Here is an 18230-nt window from a genome sequence, read left to right as displayed (position 1 = left end):
TAGTGTGGAAGAAATGAACTGGAAACACATATTGATGGAGATGGGATCATGATAATGGGAGATCTGAATGCCCATGTGGGAACTGATAGACTGGGATATGAGAATGCTCTGGGCCCACATGGGTATGGCGATAGAAATGAAGATGGAGAGAAACTGCTGGACTTTTGTATCAGAAATAACTTGATAATAAAGAACACATGGTTTATGAAGAGGAATAGCCATAAGATCAGCCGATATAGCTGGGATGGACAGAATGGAACACTCATCGATTTTATAATAACAGACCGAGAACGGGGAAGATACGTCATGAATGCGAAGATAATCCCCAGTGAAAGTATGGAAGGTGATCATAGATTATTAACTGTGGAATAAAAACAAGTAAAAATCCCTAAAATTGTACTGAAGAAGAAACCAAACATCAGGATTTGGGAACTGGAGGAGGAGGAGGAGGAGGAGGATAAATGGCATTCCAGGACTGGAAAGAAAGGAAGTTGCCTAACACAGATATACGAAGTGGAGAAAAAGAGTGGGACAACAAAAGCAAAGGGAAAGGAGACACAGTGGTGGATACACAAAATTAAAAAAAGAAATTAAAAAAAAAGGAACAGGTCAAGAAAGAAATGAATAAAGAAAAGCAATTAAATGTATCAGAGGGATGAGAATAAGATAGAAAGGTTACATGTGAATACAAAAGATTGAAACTACAAGTAAAGAGTATCAAGGAAGGAAAGGAGAAATGTTGGGGAGAGTTTATGAACAAAATTGAACAAGATAGTCAAGGAAATCAGATACTACTAAACAGAGTAGTAAAATGGAAAAGAATAAATCAAGAAAAAATCAAGGCATTACAGAGAGAAGATGGATCCATAGTACATGACAAAAAGGGTCTTCAGAAGGTGATGGCAAAATATTCTGAAAAAACTTTATAATGAGGATGACTGCTCGGAGTAAGAAGGAGATAAGAAAATGGAAATAATAGATGGAGAAAAAGAAGAGAACCCAATAACATGGTTGAAACTTGAAAGGGCAGTGAAAGCAATGACCAAAGTAAAGCAAGTGGGAAAGACAGATTCAATGCTGATATGATTAAGGCAGCAGGAAGCATTGGACTACAGTGGCTATACCGAGCCCCCAATGCCATATGGAAGGATGAAAGGATACGTGAAGATGAACAACAAGGAAGCATTGGTGGGCTCCATGTTGATTGGAAAAAAACCGGGCTTCTTCCGAGCACATGACAAGAGCCACATGTGGTTGTCATTACCTCGTATGATTGCTGGGATTACATCAGACTATTGCCGGATGTCACAGATGTCAACAGGTAGATGAAATGCCACGCGGATATGGATTACGAAGCAAATTATATTTACTGTCCGTGAGGAATAAACAAGAAGGTGACATTTCACACCTGGATATTTAACATCTCAGAAAATAAATAAATTATAGATGGTTAATGGATTAAAAGTTGCGCCCAAAACAGAATTACATAATAAAACATTTGTAGAGCACATATAAGGAAATATTCACACATTTTATATTTCAATATAATTCAACTATAGAAGGGCAAAGACAAAGGCAATAATTAAGAAAATAAAAAAACTACTTTACCTAATTAGAATCTCACAAGTAATTTTAATGTAAGTTAAATCCACCTTTTCAATACATACAAAACTGTTGCACATAAGTTATACATACAAAACTGTTGCACATAAGTTATACTACAACAGTTTTATTATTATGAAGGTACCGGTTTCAACATGTTTTCAATGTCATCATCAGCCTTTCGTAAAACCAAGCAAGAGAATAAATTCACATGTAGCAGCAATATACACACACTAGGTAAAATTTATGTAACGACACACATTTAAAATAGTTTATATAAAATATATGAGGATTGCTACGTGTTGGCGGCGTTGTCTTTGTACATAAGTTGAGGCACTTTCTGTAAAGTTGGGCTTTGGTATGATAAAGCTTAATGAACATGTTCAAATTTTGATAAGTGTCTTATTCATAGTGAAATGCGGCATTGAGGAATAATCTGAGTGCTGTTGGTGGCATAGTCTTCTTATCTTAAAATTGTACTATGCACGTCAAAAGGTGGTTTTTAGTGTACATGTAGGTCCTATGATGATATCTGGACCGAGGTTCCTCAGTTCAAGCGGAACGTGAAACCTAGAGAAAAAGGGGAGCTGATTTTAATATGGTGTTCTATAAAGGGCAAGTCATATGAAGCAAAGGTATAAAGAGTTATAGTGTGAGACTCACCTTGCTGCAGCGTGCCAAGAAGCTTACTCTATGGAGAGGAGTTGACAACTGGAGCTGGTTCATGGGGGTAGAGTAGAGGTAGACAGAAGAGGGGAGGAAGGGAAGGGAGGGGCTTGGAGAGGAACCGCTGATGGGGGAAGTGTTGGGGGTGGGTCTGGAGGGGAATGCGGTGGGGACGTATGGCAAGGGAGGGTGCTATGTAATGTGTGGAAGAACAAACGCTTTCTCGAAAATTTAATACCTTTAAGAACCGTAGTAAGAAAGTCTTAAAAGAACCTAGAGTTTCTAAGAAATTTCATTTTGGTTTAAATTGGGGTCGAAAAACTGATCGAAGTGTATGAAGCAACTTTTGGTGACATCTAGTAGAGGGCCTTTCCCTAAGGTCCTGAGAATCCCTAAAGTCTTGATCTATAGTGATAAAATTATGTTTCACATCATGCACACGTTGGCCCACTGTCGAAAACCTATTGTATTTAATAGCACTGACGTGTTCCATGTACCTAATTTTGAAGTTTCTTCCAGTCTGTCTTATGTACGAGGAATTGCAGTTAATGCAACTAAATCGGTATACCCCAGAACTCCAACACAAAAAACAAAAATAACACCTTCTTGTTTAAGAAGCCTTTCTTGTGGACAGTCGAGATTTTCTTCTGATGACGCAGAGCACAGTTCTCTGCGAAACGTAAAGAATTTCACCTTATTTTCTTGACACGGCATAAGCTCAAAAGCGTATACAGTATCATGTCTAAATGAAATTATAACATACGCAAAATTACATGATAACTAGTGGCCGGTCATAGCGATAGCTGCGAACAAAGACAAAAAATGAAACTGATTATAAAGGAGGCGTGAGAAAAGTAACGGAAAATATACTGAACTCTGGAAGACCATTTACTTTCTTCTAAACTCACACTTCTGTTGTGACTATACATATGGAATTTTTGATCCTTGGGAATTTATAGAATTTTCACAACAAATTATGTCTGTAAGACTTGAATCTCTAACATAAAGATGGCAGTATAAGCTCGGCAATTTTCAGCAGGCAGTAAATCTAAAATGTACCTATGAATTATCCCCCGAAGCTTAAAACTGTAAGGATGCAAAGGAGTTCTATTATACTGCCTTATATGGTTTATGAAATCATTACCATACCTTTAACCACGTTGTTTACTTGAGACTGTGGAAAATAAACCAAACCATTGTGGCAACATGGATTAAAACATCCATTTACCATTTCTGCAGCGAAATGTTGTGCTTGGCAGTACATACATTTAATAACCCTGAATAATTCAATGTAAGTTTCATAACAAAGGACTTTTGAAGGATGGATTTCTTTCTGTTTCTCGCGTATTAGAACCAACATTGAGCAACAAATAACATTGTGGTGAAAACTCGAAACATGGAAAGATCTGCATGGGGACCTCTTTCAAAGTCATCTACAGTCAAATACAGTTGACTGCAATGACCTAAGCATAATATTATTCAATAAAGGCCCATTTTATGTACAAAAAATTATTGAAATTAATATTTTTCTAGTAGTCCTGAGATGGAGGCCTTTCTTTTGATGTATAATACATAGTTGTTAGTACTGCGGTTTTCTCACAATTTTGTGTTACACATTCAAATTATATACAGTAGAAGTCCGTTATAGCAAGAATTCATAACAGCGAAAAATTTACTCGCTATAGTGGATTGTTGTTATATCCGATTTTTGTATGAAATTCACAATTAAGTATTTATTTATTTATTTTCCACCTAGTCGATACAATGATTGCTTAAGGCAATTTTAAAGGTCAAAAGTGGTACATGTTTCGTATATTATCTTGTCAATCTTATGTTAATTTTAAGGACACTTCCTCTAAAGCATTACTTTGTCAATTTTATATATTTTTCATCTAAACAGTGTTATGTGGCTGAAGATGTTGATAATATACGAAACATGTACCACTTTTGACCTTTAAAATTGCCTTAAGCAATCATTGTATCGACTAGGTGGAAAATACATAAATACTTAATTGTGAATCTATTGAAGTGCGATACGGACCATGAAACTGATTTTATGTAATTTTGTATGAAAGTCGGGAAAAACACATATACATTAAAATTCGGTATGAAACGGCAATCAGTTTGTTCAAAACTTGAGTTTCCGCAGATGATATCCACACTACGGCTTACTTGTTTGTTATTTTTCAAAATCCTATACTACGTGAAAGTGTATGTTTAATTTCATTCTGAAAAGATATAGCACCGTATTTCTCCGAATCCAAGACGAACCCCACTTTTTCCTTCAATAAATTTAAATCAGGCTCAAAAAGTATTTCGTAAAATCATATGAATGCCTTTGTTGAACAGTAGGACCACGCATTTCAGACAATTTTTAGATGCCGAACATTGGCTTTCGTCATGCCGATTTTTTTTGCGGCTGCCCAATTATTCTTTATTTCCACGGGTTTAACGACCATTAACTTATAATCGGCATCATAATACCGAAGAGAACCCGTTGAAAATTTGCTGGCAATACCTATTCCATGCGCCCCTACAATACGACGATCCATCAGGAAATTATTCTTGCTGTCTATAAAACTGTTACTTTTACTCATTGTCAGATATAACCGGCTACCGCTACACGCACGTCTCGCTTGCTGGCTAGCTACGTATAGGCCTAATCACGGACGTTGAAAGTCAACGAACGAGTTTATTGCGCCATGGTATGGCCATTCCTGCCTTGCGATTTTCATGCACATACCTCACAATTTCATCATCGACTTCTTTAAAGCGTCCTTGTTGCGGACCACTGAATGCATTTTTTGTACAGTACACATTTTTTTAGCTATTTGTCTTCACGCTAATGCCAAATATTGGCTTTAGTTAGGCCTATGCTGTATTTTTTGAGGCTGCACAATTATTCTACATTTCCGAGTGTTTAATAACCATTAACTTAAAAATTGGCATTGTAACATCGACAAGAACCCGTTGAAAATTTGCCGCCAAAACCTTTTCCACGTAGCTTTACAATACGACTATCCATCATGAAAATATAAAACTTAGTTTTACTAAGCGTCAAGTTCAATAGATGCATTATAACTCTGCCACTGAGTAGCTGGCCTGTCTAAGAATTGGAAGGCTCGCATGTTTTGATGCCATTCTGCAGATTTGAGAAACATTTTTGTAGAGGCTAATAGAATGTCATTCTCTCTTCACTATTTCTCGAGATCCAGTGACGTTACACATAGTCACTGTACAACCGGTTGCCGTGGCTAGCAATGTATAATAAAGAGGCGGTTGTTTATTGTCAACGAGTTTTGTGTGTGCGTGCGCCGGTGTGAAAAGAAGCAGCGTAGTTACCGCGGTAGTTGCCAGTGGTATCCATTAACTTACTGTTAGGTTGTGAATGCACGACAACCCGTGAGTTTTCGCATGAGATTTAAAAACAATTCGTCATCTTGGATTCGGAGAAATACGGTATCACTCCAGAGGTTTCTGTGGCAAACACTTTAGTTTTCTTCTTCAAACGACGTCACCTAACCTAACCGTAGCCTTTCCGAAATTTAACTAGACGCGAGAAGATATGAACTATCCTCTGAAATCAGTGATGTACTCTGCCATATCTTGAAGTGTATCACATTCTTACTTAATTTCCGTATGTAACATTAAAATTAAGAGATTGTTTACTTCAGTCTATTTTTAACGAGTTAACAACTACAATCGGCCACGTTATTTATGCATTAATTACGAAAACGTGTTATCCTCTTTCATTTCGAATTAAAAAAAAAAAAAAAAAAGAGAATAGCATTTGACAGGTATTACTAATGGACTCCAAAATCACCTTCGAATATCGACGTGAGCGCTTGCAAACGCACACAGCGAGAAAACTATACCGCCAATGATCATCGATCGCATTTTGTGGCAAACGTTTCAGTTTTCTTATTCAAACAGCGTCACCTATCCTAACTTATCCGTATTATGAAAACACACTTCAAGCGCCAGTAGAGAAATGATAACCTTTTCACTATAAATTTTCATAATAGCTTTTCCGTAATTTAACCAGATGCGAGAAAATATAAACTAACCTCTGAAATCAATTATGCACTCTTACCATATCTCAAGGTGTATCCCATTCTTACTAAATTGCAGTATTTAGCCTTAAAATTAAGCGGTCATTTAGTCAGCCTTTACTTTTAACGAGTTAACAACCGTTATCGGACACGTTATTTACACAATTATTACGAAATTGTCCTCTTTCATTTCAAATTTTCTTTACAGAACAGCAGTCGACGGGTATTACTAATCGACTCCGACATCGCCTTCGAATGTCGACGAGAGAACTCGCTAGTGAACATAGGGAGGAAACGATACCGAAGGTAATCGATCACATGCAATATAATCGGTAGGATGCATAAATATCGAGAAAGGAAAAAATCGCGCGCGCTTAATCGCTCGTAATAACGGATGCGTCAGTGATAGGTCTCTCGCTGTAACCGAAGGATGACACACTGTTTAATATAGGGATTTTGAAGGGACATAAAGAAATTGTCGCTATAACGGAGTTCTCGTACTCGCTATTGCGGACTTCTACTGTGTACGCATATATATAGTAGACGGTGACAGTAATGCTCTACCTACTGATAATTAGCATTTGTACACAAATTATTTCTGTAAAATTTTGTTTGAAAATACAGTGAAATTATATTTTTCCTTAAATGTTCATCAAAATATCAGGGTATGTCTTACGGTAATTCAATAACCCATCAGTAACACAAGTAGTCTTACCCAACATAATCTTTGACGAGCATCTCCTTCTCCTTGGTACCTTGTTTCCTGTTCAACACGACACCACACAATACCCTGACACAGTCCGACGGTATATCGCACACGTGTCTGCTAGTCACATGGAAGAGAAGGCACTCTTTCTCATTCTTATCAGATACAAGTCCATACCCTGCAGCAGTAAGTAAACTACTAAGCATTTCTCTGATGATCTGCACACGATACTGGGTTAAATCCAAGCTGTCCACATCGTTATCTGTCACATCTGATGTGAGGAGAACACCCTGGAAGAAAAATGTTTTTTAAATTATTGAACATCCATACGGAACTTAAAATCCTTGGTGGTAACTTTATACCTACAATTATTCAAAACTACAGTATAACCTTGTTATTCTCAACTCACTTAATCATCATCATCATTTTACAGTTCCAGTTTCCTGGGTATGTTTAAACTCACTTAATCCAAACAACAAATAAAAAATATAACAAATCAACAACAATAACTTGTGAAAATGCAGAATGCAAGGTTTTAAAGGTAGAGTAGTCATTAGTAACCATAATGTCTGGTTCTATGGCTAAATGGTTAGTGTGCTGGCCTTTGACCGAGGTGGTCCTGGGTTTGATTCCTCGCTCGGGTCAGAGGTTTTAACCTTCGTTGGTTAATTCCACAGGCTCGAGGGCTGGGTGTTTGTGCTGTCATCATCAGTAGGGCTCCATCCTCACAGACACGCGGGCTGCCTATACGGCGTCAACTCAAAAACGTGCACCAGGCCACTCTGGAGGCCACACACCATTATTAGTAGCCATGATGACAGTGGCGTTCCATTTATCCACGGGAAGAGCGAGTACACTCCCGTCTATGTTCAGGTTTATGGCGTCCCTCTCTTGAACCGTGAAGATGCTCTTCAGTGCTGGTGCCTTTTTTTCAGTATGTGGCAGATTTCCTTTGCCTGGTCTGATGGTAGATTGCGAATAGCTGCTTCAATATTCTTCAAAGGGAATCGAGGGAGGGGTAACAGTAGAGTTTCTTCCTTTAGTCAGTAGAGAGGTTTCCGCCTCTCACAGGCAGCGGTTGGTCAGGTTGACGATTGTCCGTGAGGTGTGCATAGCAGGCATAGTCTTTGGCACGGGTCAGTTCTCCTCATATCGCTCGAACTTGCTCTTCTGCCGCTTGGTAGACTGACCAAATGTTGAAAGCATAGAAGAGTGGGTGATCCAATCCAGTCCAGTGGGGAGAGTGTGGGGGTATATCAGCGTTATCTCATACCGCTGTCATTTTATCAGTTGCTGAAGTTAGCTAATCAGATCGCTGCCCTGGGATTAAGACAGGCTTTAGAGCACTATATCATGCAACAGTAGAATGAATTGTATTGAATACGTGGTGTAATAAAATACTTCTTGTGTAAACATAGTGATATAGCTGTTTTCAATACGGAACAATGACGAGAATAGTGGTTTGTAACTGAGAGCACTAGTCGAGGAAATAAGCTTCTCCAGGACAGGGATTTGAATATGCACTTCCGAGGTGACAGGATCGTCCCATAACAACTATGCTACCCTGATACTGACTGGAACCCATGGTGTGTTTCTGCTTGATGCCGATTTCTCGGCATGGTTCTCAAGCCGCTCTTAAGCCAAGTCCAGGTTTAACAACACCGACTCGTGAAACCCGTTTAAATTTGCCGCAAAATGATCCGATTGGCAAATTTCAGAAGCTGATAAAATAATAATGGCGAGAGATATCGAAAATTTGTTTTCAAATTATTTATCAGTACCACCAACCCTCTAATGCTTTTATACCCAGTTCACGTTATTTCCGACCAGCCTGCATATGATTTGTATAGTAAATACATATATTACCAGTTGATGTGGTTCGGATTCACAACAGGGAAGCAGCTTGCATGACAACAAGACCTTGTGCCAGCGAATGGTCTGAGCAAAAAGTCTCAAGTTGAATTATTATTGATATTTCAAAAAATAACTGTCTGATGTATGAATTAATTACATGTCTGAATTCAAAACAATTTAAATTTTTTCTAGGGGTAGAAATTACTATAATTCGATTTTTTAAAAAGTTTGTATCGATATCTCTGGTATTGAACACGTAGCACAATGTTTCGTGAGACCCTTAATACCATTTAAGAATTTGAAACCAGAACATTAATGCCTTCAATGGATTGCAAGTTATTTGGGTGAATAACCCTGTATTTAACAAGAACATATAAATACCTGACATTTTTGAGCACCACATCCATAGTGATGGCCCTGAGACAAAATTATATGTAAGGCTGTTTTGAAGGCAAGTGCTCTGTCTACATGCATCACAAATCTCTCCTTCTGCAGAGTACATTGCTTCAGTACTAATGGCCATGACCTGCTGTGGTTAATAAGATCACTGATAACCTGAAACAGAAAAATCACAAACTCCTTCAGAATAGAAGACATTGTCATACACAGAGGGTGGATTCATATGCATTAAAAACAGCAAAATATGCGTGCATCTATTCTCTAAAAAACAACGAAATATGCACAACTGCAAAATACTTGTTTTCGTATATGTATAAGGTTGGTTCTCTAAATATCAAATACTGAAGCAGAATACTTTTAGCTGCTTTTTTTTTGGGGGGGGGGGCGGGCATAATTCCTAATGGTTACTGGTCTTCATACAATGAAGAAATGAAAGTCGTCATCATCATCATCGATGTCCCACTCCATTCGCCCGGGTGTGGTTAACAAGCCTCCTCCACTCATTTTTGTCCTTCCACTTTTCCTGCTCCATTACTTCCACCACATCCAAAAATCCAGCTTCTCAAATGTCCTTCCAAATCTGATCCATCCACCTTCTCAGTCTTCCAACTGGTCTCCTTCTCTTTCCAATTCCAATTCCCTTCTTGCTACCCATTCCTTTTACATTTCCGAACCATTTCAGTCTTGCTTTCTGTATGTTCTGTACTAACAGTTCTATATTTAGCTCTTCTCTGATTTTGAATTCTTTCTCTTATTGTCTTTTTAACCGATGTTCTTAAAAATTTCATTTCTACTGCTTGGATGTTACTATCTTGTCTCTTGTTAGTTATCAGCATTTCTAGTCTGTATGTTACGACTGGTATGAAATACTGTTTATATAATGTTAATTTGTTCTCTTGGGTACTTTGTCATCCCATAAAAGCTTTCTGACTTGATAAAATGTTGTACCAGACTAAGTCTGTTATTAATTTCAGGGTTGATTTCATTTCTTTCATTAACAATGCTACCCAGATATGTAAACTGTTCCACATTCTCTAAATGTTCTCCGTCTATGTTCACTTGGCTTCTCTTTTCCACAGTGTCTGACTACAGTTTTATTTTTACTAATTACCATTCCAAACCCTTCAGATTTTCATTCCAAATGTCCAGTCTCCTTTGTATTTCCTTTTCTCCCTTTCCCCAAATCACCACATCATCTGCAAAAGCATTAACTTCATCACTACGGATACTCAATGGTTTAATGAACTTTTCTCTGAATCTCGTTCATCACAGTGATGGAAAGAAGATGAGACAAAACACCACCCTGTCTTAACCCGGATTAATTCTTTTTCTCCCAGATTTTATATCAAATGTTTCAGTCATTCCTACAGGTGTTTTGACTTTACTGCAGGTATCTTCATACAAATTCTTGATCCTGTGTATCATGTCATCCTGCATTCCAATTTTCTTCAGTGTTTCCCATACCTTCTCTCTGTTCACAGCATCAAATGCTTTCTTGATATCCAGAAAAGGCTAACCACAAATCACTGTTGTGTTCATAGTATTTTTCCATTAAATGACGAGCCCACTGTCTCCCGAATACTGGATACTGGCCGCACTTAAGCGACTTCGGCTATTGAACTCGGTGGCGGCTTGTTACAGAGTAGTAATGTAATTATGATTTATTCAATTTGTTATGCCAATCACTTTTGTTTCTGTGAAAATACCTTCACAACAGTGAAAAAGCATGTAATATCCCTTTAAAGGGCGTTTTAAAGGTAACAATTCTGTGTCGCTGGCTTCTGGCATGCAGGCCAAAATTCTGACAGCCCGGCGCCTGTCAATAACTAGCATTTAGGACTGATGTAAAACAAATAACATTATTTTTAGTGCAATACAGATACAAAGGTGATTGGGGCAACAAACCAAATGAAATGCAATTATTCTGTAATGAGCTACCGAAGATCGCGGGTTTCTTATACAAATATACTCAGAATGTAGCCCTGAAGAACGTCGAGGGGTTGATCCTGGGTTGAGGCGTATGTTTTTTATTTTGTAAATGTAGTCCAGGTGGTATGCAGTCTGCATCTTAATTATCAACAGCGAATAAATTCACGCCTACGACGTGGAAAGGGCGTCTTTCAATGCTGACCAATGAAAACTATTGTTCGTCCATTTCTAGGATCGTATTATGCAAGTGCAAATGGTTTCTAGAGGACCCGCTGCAATTGCTGTTGACGATTAAGATGCCAGATACCATAACATATGGACTACATTTACGAAATAAAAAACACGCCTCAACCCAGGATCGACCCCCTGAATGCTAACCCAAAACTCTATCCACTGCACCAACTGTACAGCACGACTAATATGTGCTGACAAAGGTAGTTACCATACATGTGGTTACGGTGTTGTCAGATTGCCACTCTTCAACGTCCTTTTTCTGCCGGATATATTCGCAGGACAAACTTTTGTGAGAGACTTTTTTTTATTGTTGGCATGTGAGGAGTCAAGCTGCGACACCCAAGTGCGCGAATTTCGGTTTACCCTGTATATTGATACAGAGAGAGGGAGAGAAAGAAAGAAAGAAAGTAAGAAAGAAAGAAAGAAAGAAAGAAAGAAAGAAAGAGACAGGACCATGGGCCCCCTAACTGAGTCTGGCATTATCTCCATTTACTTGTGCCAGTCTCGTCTTTTACATCTTTCCTATCCGATCTCTCGCGGTCAACTCTTGTTCGCTTCTACTCCGACGGTATGAGGTTTGTGTGGCTCTTCCCTTTCTTTTGGTGTATCTTCATTTTCAAAGAGTCATACCTGTTCCATTTTCATTTATGATTAGTGTTAAGAGAGAATTGTTACCCCCTTTGTACTTCATTGTAAAAAAATAATCACCACCAACACCTCACCCATCCCAGTTCTTTTACATATCACCATCCCCTTCCCTTTCCATTATGGAAATTTTGCAAAATATTGTTACTGGTACTTCTGACCTCCTTACAATCCCTATCTCAGAGTTTTCTAGATATTCATGCAGTTATAGGTGCAGAAACTACTCACATGTAATTCAATCATTTCAGGAGGTGGTGATTGTTATTTTTAGATAGGTATAATTATCAGTCCTATCATTTAAGGAGGATCATGATCCAGACAATGAGAGTTAATTATTTTAACCATAACGGTCGATTATCTTAGGTCTGTATTGACTCAAAATTAATCACACGTTTATTTAAACACCTTTAAATATTTATGATGTAACAAGTCCAAGAGAATATTGGAGAATAATATGCCACTGAAGAAGAAAACATTCTAAATTCTCGAAACATGTACAGCACTGACATACGGTATGGTATTGACATATTTAAAGGTGTTTAAATAAATGAATGTGTAATTGACAATGAGAGTTATAGGGCAGGCATATTGACAGATGCCCATTTTATGCAATCGTAAACAGGCCTAGTAGGCTAGGTAGGTAGGCTTATACAATGTTCACTCGGCATGAAGTACTGTACACAGTTTATGAATACAAACCTTAGAAATCTTACCTCGTATAGCATGTAAGATAAGACAGATGTGCTCACTGCCAATGCTAGGGACCTGCCAATACACCCTTAGAAATATACTTACTTTCATAGCAAAATATCATTCCCTACCTCTTGAGCGAAGAGGGTAGAATTTTACTATATGCTACACAAGATTTATAACATGATAATGGAGTAGAAATGATGCAAATCTTACATGGAATTCCTTTTAGAGGAGAGATGTGTTAATTATGATAGCCAGGGACCCACCAGCCTGCCCTCAGAATACATTTACTTCCATAATGTAATAAAATATAGTACATGCCATTCTCTATTGCTTGAACAAGTGTTATTTGCTTTACATCGTACAGTCACAGATAGGTCTTATGGCAACGATGGGATGCGAAAGGCCTAAGAATGGGAAGGAAGCGGATGTGGCCTTCATTAACACTAAAACGGCCGCAGCGGTCAATCTGACCGATGGCGAACTTTAATACTTTGCCATGTCCATGATTTTCATTCCTATGACCGGAGGTTTACGAAATGCTCATGTGGTGAGCTGTTCTTCTCGTTAACGTTTTATTTAGACTGAAAACTTCAAGCAGTGGTGTAAAAATCATAGACCTACCTAGAACGGCCGGAGCGGTCAAGCTGACCGGGAATATTTTATAGATCAATGGATTTGTGTTTGAGCTACGATATTGTTATAGAATAATACAGACTTATACACAATAATGGAGCACTGCACTTTGTTAGAACTGTACAAATAAATAAGTCAGTTACGACAATGGTCTTGATCCTGCTCAAGATGAACACATCCAACCCATTCTTTTCGCGCACTGGTGTTTGTGTACTGGGAGTAGTATGTCTCGCCGTTCACGTGGGCTCAGTGAGCAGGAGATACTGCGTAGACTGCAAAATATTGCAGAAAATGAGTCTGGTCCTGAAGAATCCAATGAATCAGCAGACAGTGATGATCTGGAATACATTTCACGTACAGTTCACAATGATTCAGAGAGTGAAAGTGTGGATAGTGATGATGTCATGGAGTGTGATAATGAAATTTATGCACCCCAAGATACAGGAAAATCAGGTTAGTAAATATCATGATGTAATATGACGTGATTTATTGTTAGTGTACTTATATGATTTTGTTCTAGTTGTAGGGTTTCACATACGGCTTTCGTTGTTCTGTTAGTTATAGAACCTTATTTTCAGTAATATGAGGGAATTATCAAATTGCCAAAATAGTTCTTTCCCTTTTTCCAGTTGAAAGCGCACTTCAGCAATTGACAGCTATCCTAAAGCTAATAGTACACTCCCTGTGAACAATGTCAACAATCAGGTAATTGCTTGTGATGGTTTACCATGGGATGTTATTGAAGTTGGTGCTTCTTCAACATCAAAACGTACTGAGCAGAACATCTTACGAGAAGCTAGTGGTCCTACTGCATTTGCTAAACACAGTGTTTGTGATAATGTAGCGAGTGCTTTTCGGCTATTGATTGACGAATCAATTCTTCGTCATATAAAAAATGTACTGAGGCAGAGGCTAGGAGGGGACTTCAAGAGAATATCTGGACCATTTTACTGGAAGCGTTGGATGTATTTATTGCATTACTTTACGTTTGTGGTGTATACGGTGTGAAGGGAAAATCTATTGACTTTCTTTGGTCGAAAGACTGGGGCTCGGCTTTCTTTAGTGAGACAATGTCACGGCAGAAGTTGAAAAGTATTATGCGTTACCTGCGCTTCGACATGAAATCTACAGGGTCAGAGCATCTGCAGAATGATAAGTTTGTGCTTATGTCAGAGGTCTGGAATAAGTTCATAGATAACTGTCAACTATGCTACAAGCCAGATGCAAACATGTGCATTGATGAACAACTATTTCCTACTAAAAGCAGATGTAGATTCACCCAATTCATGGCAAACAAACCTGACAAGTTTGGCATCAAATTCTGGGTCAACGTTGATGTAAATTCGAAACATATCTTGAATACGTTTCCTTACCTCGGAAAGGACGAATTACGACCAGTTGGCCAGACATTATCTGAGAATGTAATTCTACGTCTTGTTGCTCCATTCATGCACAAGGGAAGAAATGTAACAACTGACAGTTTTTTAATATCGGTGAGTCTTGCGGAAGAACTGAAAGAGAGGAGAACAAGTATTGTGGGTACAGTGAATAAGTCGCGGCGAGAAGTTCCTGAGGAAGTGCGAAATTAGAATGCAGATTTATATAGCACCTTAGTATTGAAGCGTGGTGACGCTACACTCACTGTGTATCAAGGAAAGAAACTAAAAAATGTTATCATTTTGAGTACGGTGCATCCAAATGTAAGTGTAGACAGCAGTCACAAAAAGAAGTTGCCTGAAACAAATAAGTATTACAATGCAACAAAATATGGAGTGGACGTAGTAGATCAAATGGCGCGCTTTTACACAACGAAAGCACCATCCCGACGTTGGCCGGTTCAGGTTTTCTACAATATGCTAGATTTTGCAGGGATAAATGCCCGAGTACTCTATACAGGTGTCACTGGAAAGAAAATTAGTCGAAGAACATTTCTGCTTCAGTTGGCTCAGGAACTAAGAGACTCGTACGTAAGGAAGAATCTACAAAAGGCAGCAATCCATGATCCAGAAGAGTCACGAGCCAACAAGGAAGAACCTACTACAATGAAAAGGCGTCAGTGTCAGATCGCACGTTGTAATGGCAACAAAACAATGGATGTGTGCTCATTGTGTAACAAAGCTGTGTGCGGAAAATGCACGGACAAGGTCAAGAAAGAGTTTGTGTGCGTGAATTGTAATGTCAAGTAGCTAATCACAGCAAGAAAGACTTGTAGGCCTACCCTGTAGGATGAAAGGATTTAATTCATACCAATAATGTTGAGTTCTATATTGTTGTATTGTTGTATAATAACAGTAAATAAAGCATAATGATGACATAGTTTGGAAATATTTCCTGAGAAATTGTGCTATTGAAATATGCCGTATAATCTTTCCAAACACTAAATTTCAATACAGCGGTCAAATTGACCGCTGCGGCCGTTTTAGGAGTGCCAGAGTGTCGGCCATTCTAGTGTTAAGGTACAGCCCCAGTATTTGCCTGGTGTGAAAATGGAAAACCACAGAAAACCATCTTTAGGGCTGCCGACAGTGGAATTCGAACGCACTATCTCCCAGATGCAAGCTCATAGCCGTGCGCCCCTAAACGCATGGCGAACTTGCCCAGTACCTGAACAAGTACTAGCATTTCCACTGGCTGAGATATAATCAGATATGACATTATTCACAGCAATCAAGAGAAATACATTCTGTTACCATCCCGCACAGAATAAAAACACAGTCACTGGCAGGAAGTGGTGGTTATTAATGTTTTAAGAGGAAGTACAACTGAGCAACCATTCTCTATTTAACACTAATCAGAAGGAAAAAGTGGAAAGGGTCCAACTCTTCAAAAAAATGAAGTTATCGACCAAAGAAAGCCCGGGGCCATAAAGGGTGTAAAAATGAAAGACTCCCTATGTCTCCAATGCTCTAATACATCTGGATCAGAAAGGAACAAAAGTTGACCAAGGGAGATCTGACAGGATAGACGAAAGTGAGGAGCCTGGCACAAATAAGTGGAAGCAATGCTAGGGCTCAACTAAGGGTCCCATGGTCACCAACCCATGCTCCCAAGTTAACAGCCATTGGGGCTCACTGACAGGGAGCTGTCACAACAAATACATTGCAGTCTCAATCTCAAGTTGTTACCTACCCAGAACAATTTATTAGTTTGTTTTAGTCTCGGTATTTCTTAATCAACCTAGGATTTGAGACTTTATTTGAGTAAATCAATGATTACCTTTCGTTTGTGACAAATATTACAGTGATATTTTGTGGATCAACATCGTTCGCGTAACCAGCCATTAGCTGAAATTTAATAAATGTAGCATCACTCCCAGAATTTAACAGAGATAGATTTCATTACTAACTACCGAACAATAAAAACTTCTCTGCTGCAGGCCTATGGTCCGACATGAAACCGTGTCTCCACTACGCGTGGTCACACTTCATTTGAGAGGCTCCGACACGAAGAACCCCTGATGTGTTAGACCAAAGGGTTTTGTTACCCAGAACGTGCGCACCACCAATAATTAATACATGCACATTGGAGTGTTTAGTCATCATTTGGTAATCGTGTGAATACGTAACTAAGTGATTACGAAGAAGAGAACATCATCATGCACAACCCACTCTAGGTTACGCGAACCCCTGATGTGTTAGACCAAAGGGTTTTGTTACCCAGAACGTGCGCACCACCAATAATTAATACATGCACATTGGAGTGTTTAGTCATCATTTGGTAATCGTGTGAATACGTAACTAAGTGATTACGAAGAAGAGAACATCATCATGCACAACCCACTCTATCGGTATTAGCTGAGGGGAATTGTAGGCCTGTACTTTAAACCAAATACCTACCCATCATACTATTAAAACATCACTTGAATGATTTGTTGCTAAACTCATTTCGGTTAGGAATCCATGACCTAATTTTAAGATACAGTTCATAATTACCTGACTTATATTGAACTGGACTGCATCCTTCAATTAAGGTAGTGTAAAAATGTTCTTAAGCCTAAAAGACTACACAGATTCCTAAACCAACAACAACTTCATACCCAGTGTCAATTCTGTGAAACTTTATATCAAATATTTCTAATATAGGTATAGATTTGGCACCTACTGCTTCTTCTTCTGGTTCGGTGTCGCCAATAGTTCTAGAAAACGAGTCAGTTCTTTTCAATTTCTGAAAATGAAGTTGGACAATGGAGGGCACTTTACAACAAGAAACACTAATGTCGCGGACCAAATCTAATCCATCGCCACCTGAAAGTGAAACTGGCTGCTTAGTTTGGTTATTATCAAGCAGTATATGGTTTCCCCAAGCTTTTATATTCACGGGAAAGGACAAGTCACCCGCAGTATTAAGATGAGATGTATGACACGAAATAAGTTTACACTTGTTTGAAGTGCATTTCTGCGAAAAATATTTGCAAACGTTTGATTTCAGTGACGTTAATATATCACTTTCAGGGTCCATTTTTAAACTGCAAACATCTTCAACGTCTCATTAACACACGTTAGAATGCACTATTTACTATTGACAACAACCACATGGTAAAATGTGCTGTCATAGCAACGAGTAGAATTTTTCACATCGGAACTTCACAAGAACTACAACATTGCAATCTCAAATATACCTCATGCTCTGCGTGTCGCCAACATTTGATACGTACAATGCATCGTTGGTACGGTTGGGTACAATGGCTTCCATAATTCATTTTCGAGTGGGGCCCAGTGATAGCAGCACAATCGCATCTCTCGCGCTGGCAGCGCGTGGAATTAAAAGCAGAATACAGATCAACAGTCTTTAAACATCACTTTTATATACAACGG

At 38.6% G+C, this 18230-nt stretch overlaps 1 protein-coding gene across 2 annotated transcripts in view; it reads right to left on the bottom strand.

Moving 5' to 3' along the window:
- The window catches only part of LOC136884199 (DALR anticodon-binding domain-containing protein 3), a 42322-nt gene extending 24366 nt beyond the window's left edge, over nucleotides 1–17956 (bottom strand). The window contains exons 1-4 of one of the 2 annotated variants that reach the window (XM_067156244.2): nucleotides 17751–17956; nucleotides 17518–17660; nucleotides 9262–9435; nucleotides 7036–7316 (exon numbers count right to left, since the gene is read on the bottom strand). In XM_067156244.2, coding sequence (XP_067012345.2) covers nucleotides 7036–7316; nucleotides 9262–9435; nucleotides 17518–17660; nucleotides 17751–17874 — 722 coding nt within the window. In that variant the 5' untranslated portion in view covers nucleotides 17875–17956. Of the gene's footprint in view, nucleotides 1–7035; nucleotides 7317–9261; nucleotides 9436–17517 lie in introns of both variants that reach the window. The other variant, XM_067156243.2, reaches the window with a different exon arrangement.
- Between the last annotated feature and the right edge of the window lie 274 nt (nucleotides 17957–18230).

This window comes from Anabrus simplex, chromosome 12 (assembly GCF_040414725.1).
Source record: "Anabrus simplex isolate iqAnaSimp1 chromosome 12, ASM4041472v1, whole genome shotgun sequence".
NCBI classification, from domain to species: Eukaryota; Metazoa; Arthropoda; class Insecta; order Orthoptera; family Tettigoniidae; genus Anabrus; species Anabrus simplex.
The sequence above is the reverse complement of the archived record's forward strand: the minus strand, read 5'-3'. Positions and strand labels throughout refer to the sequence as shown.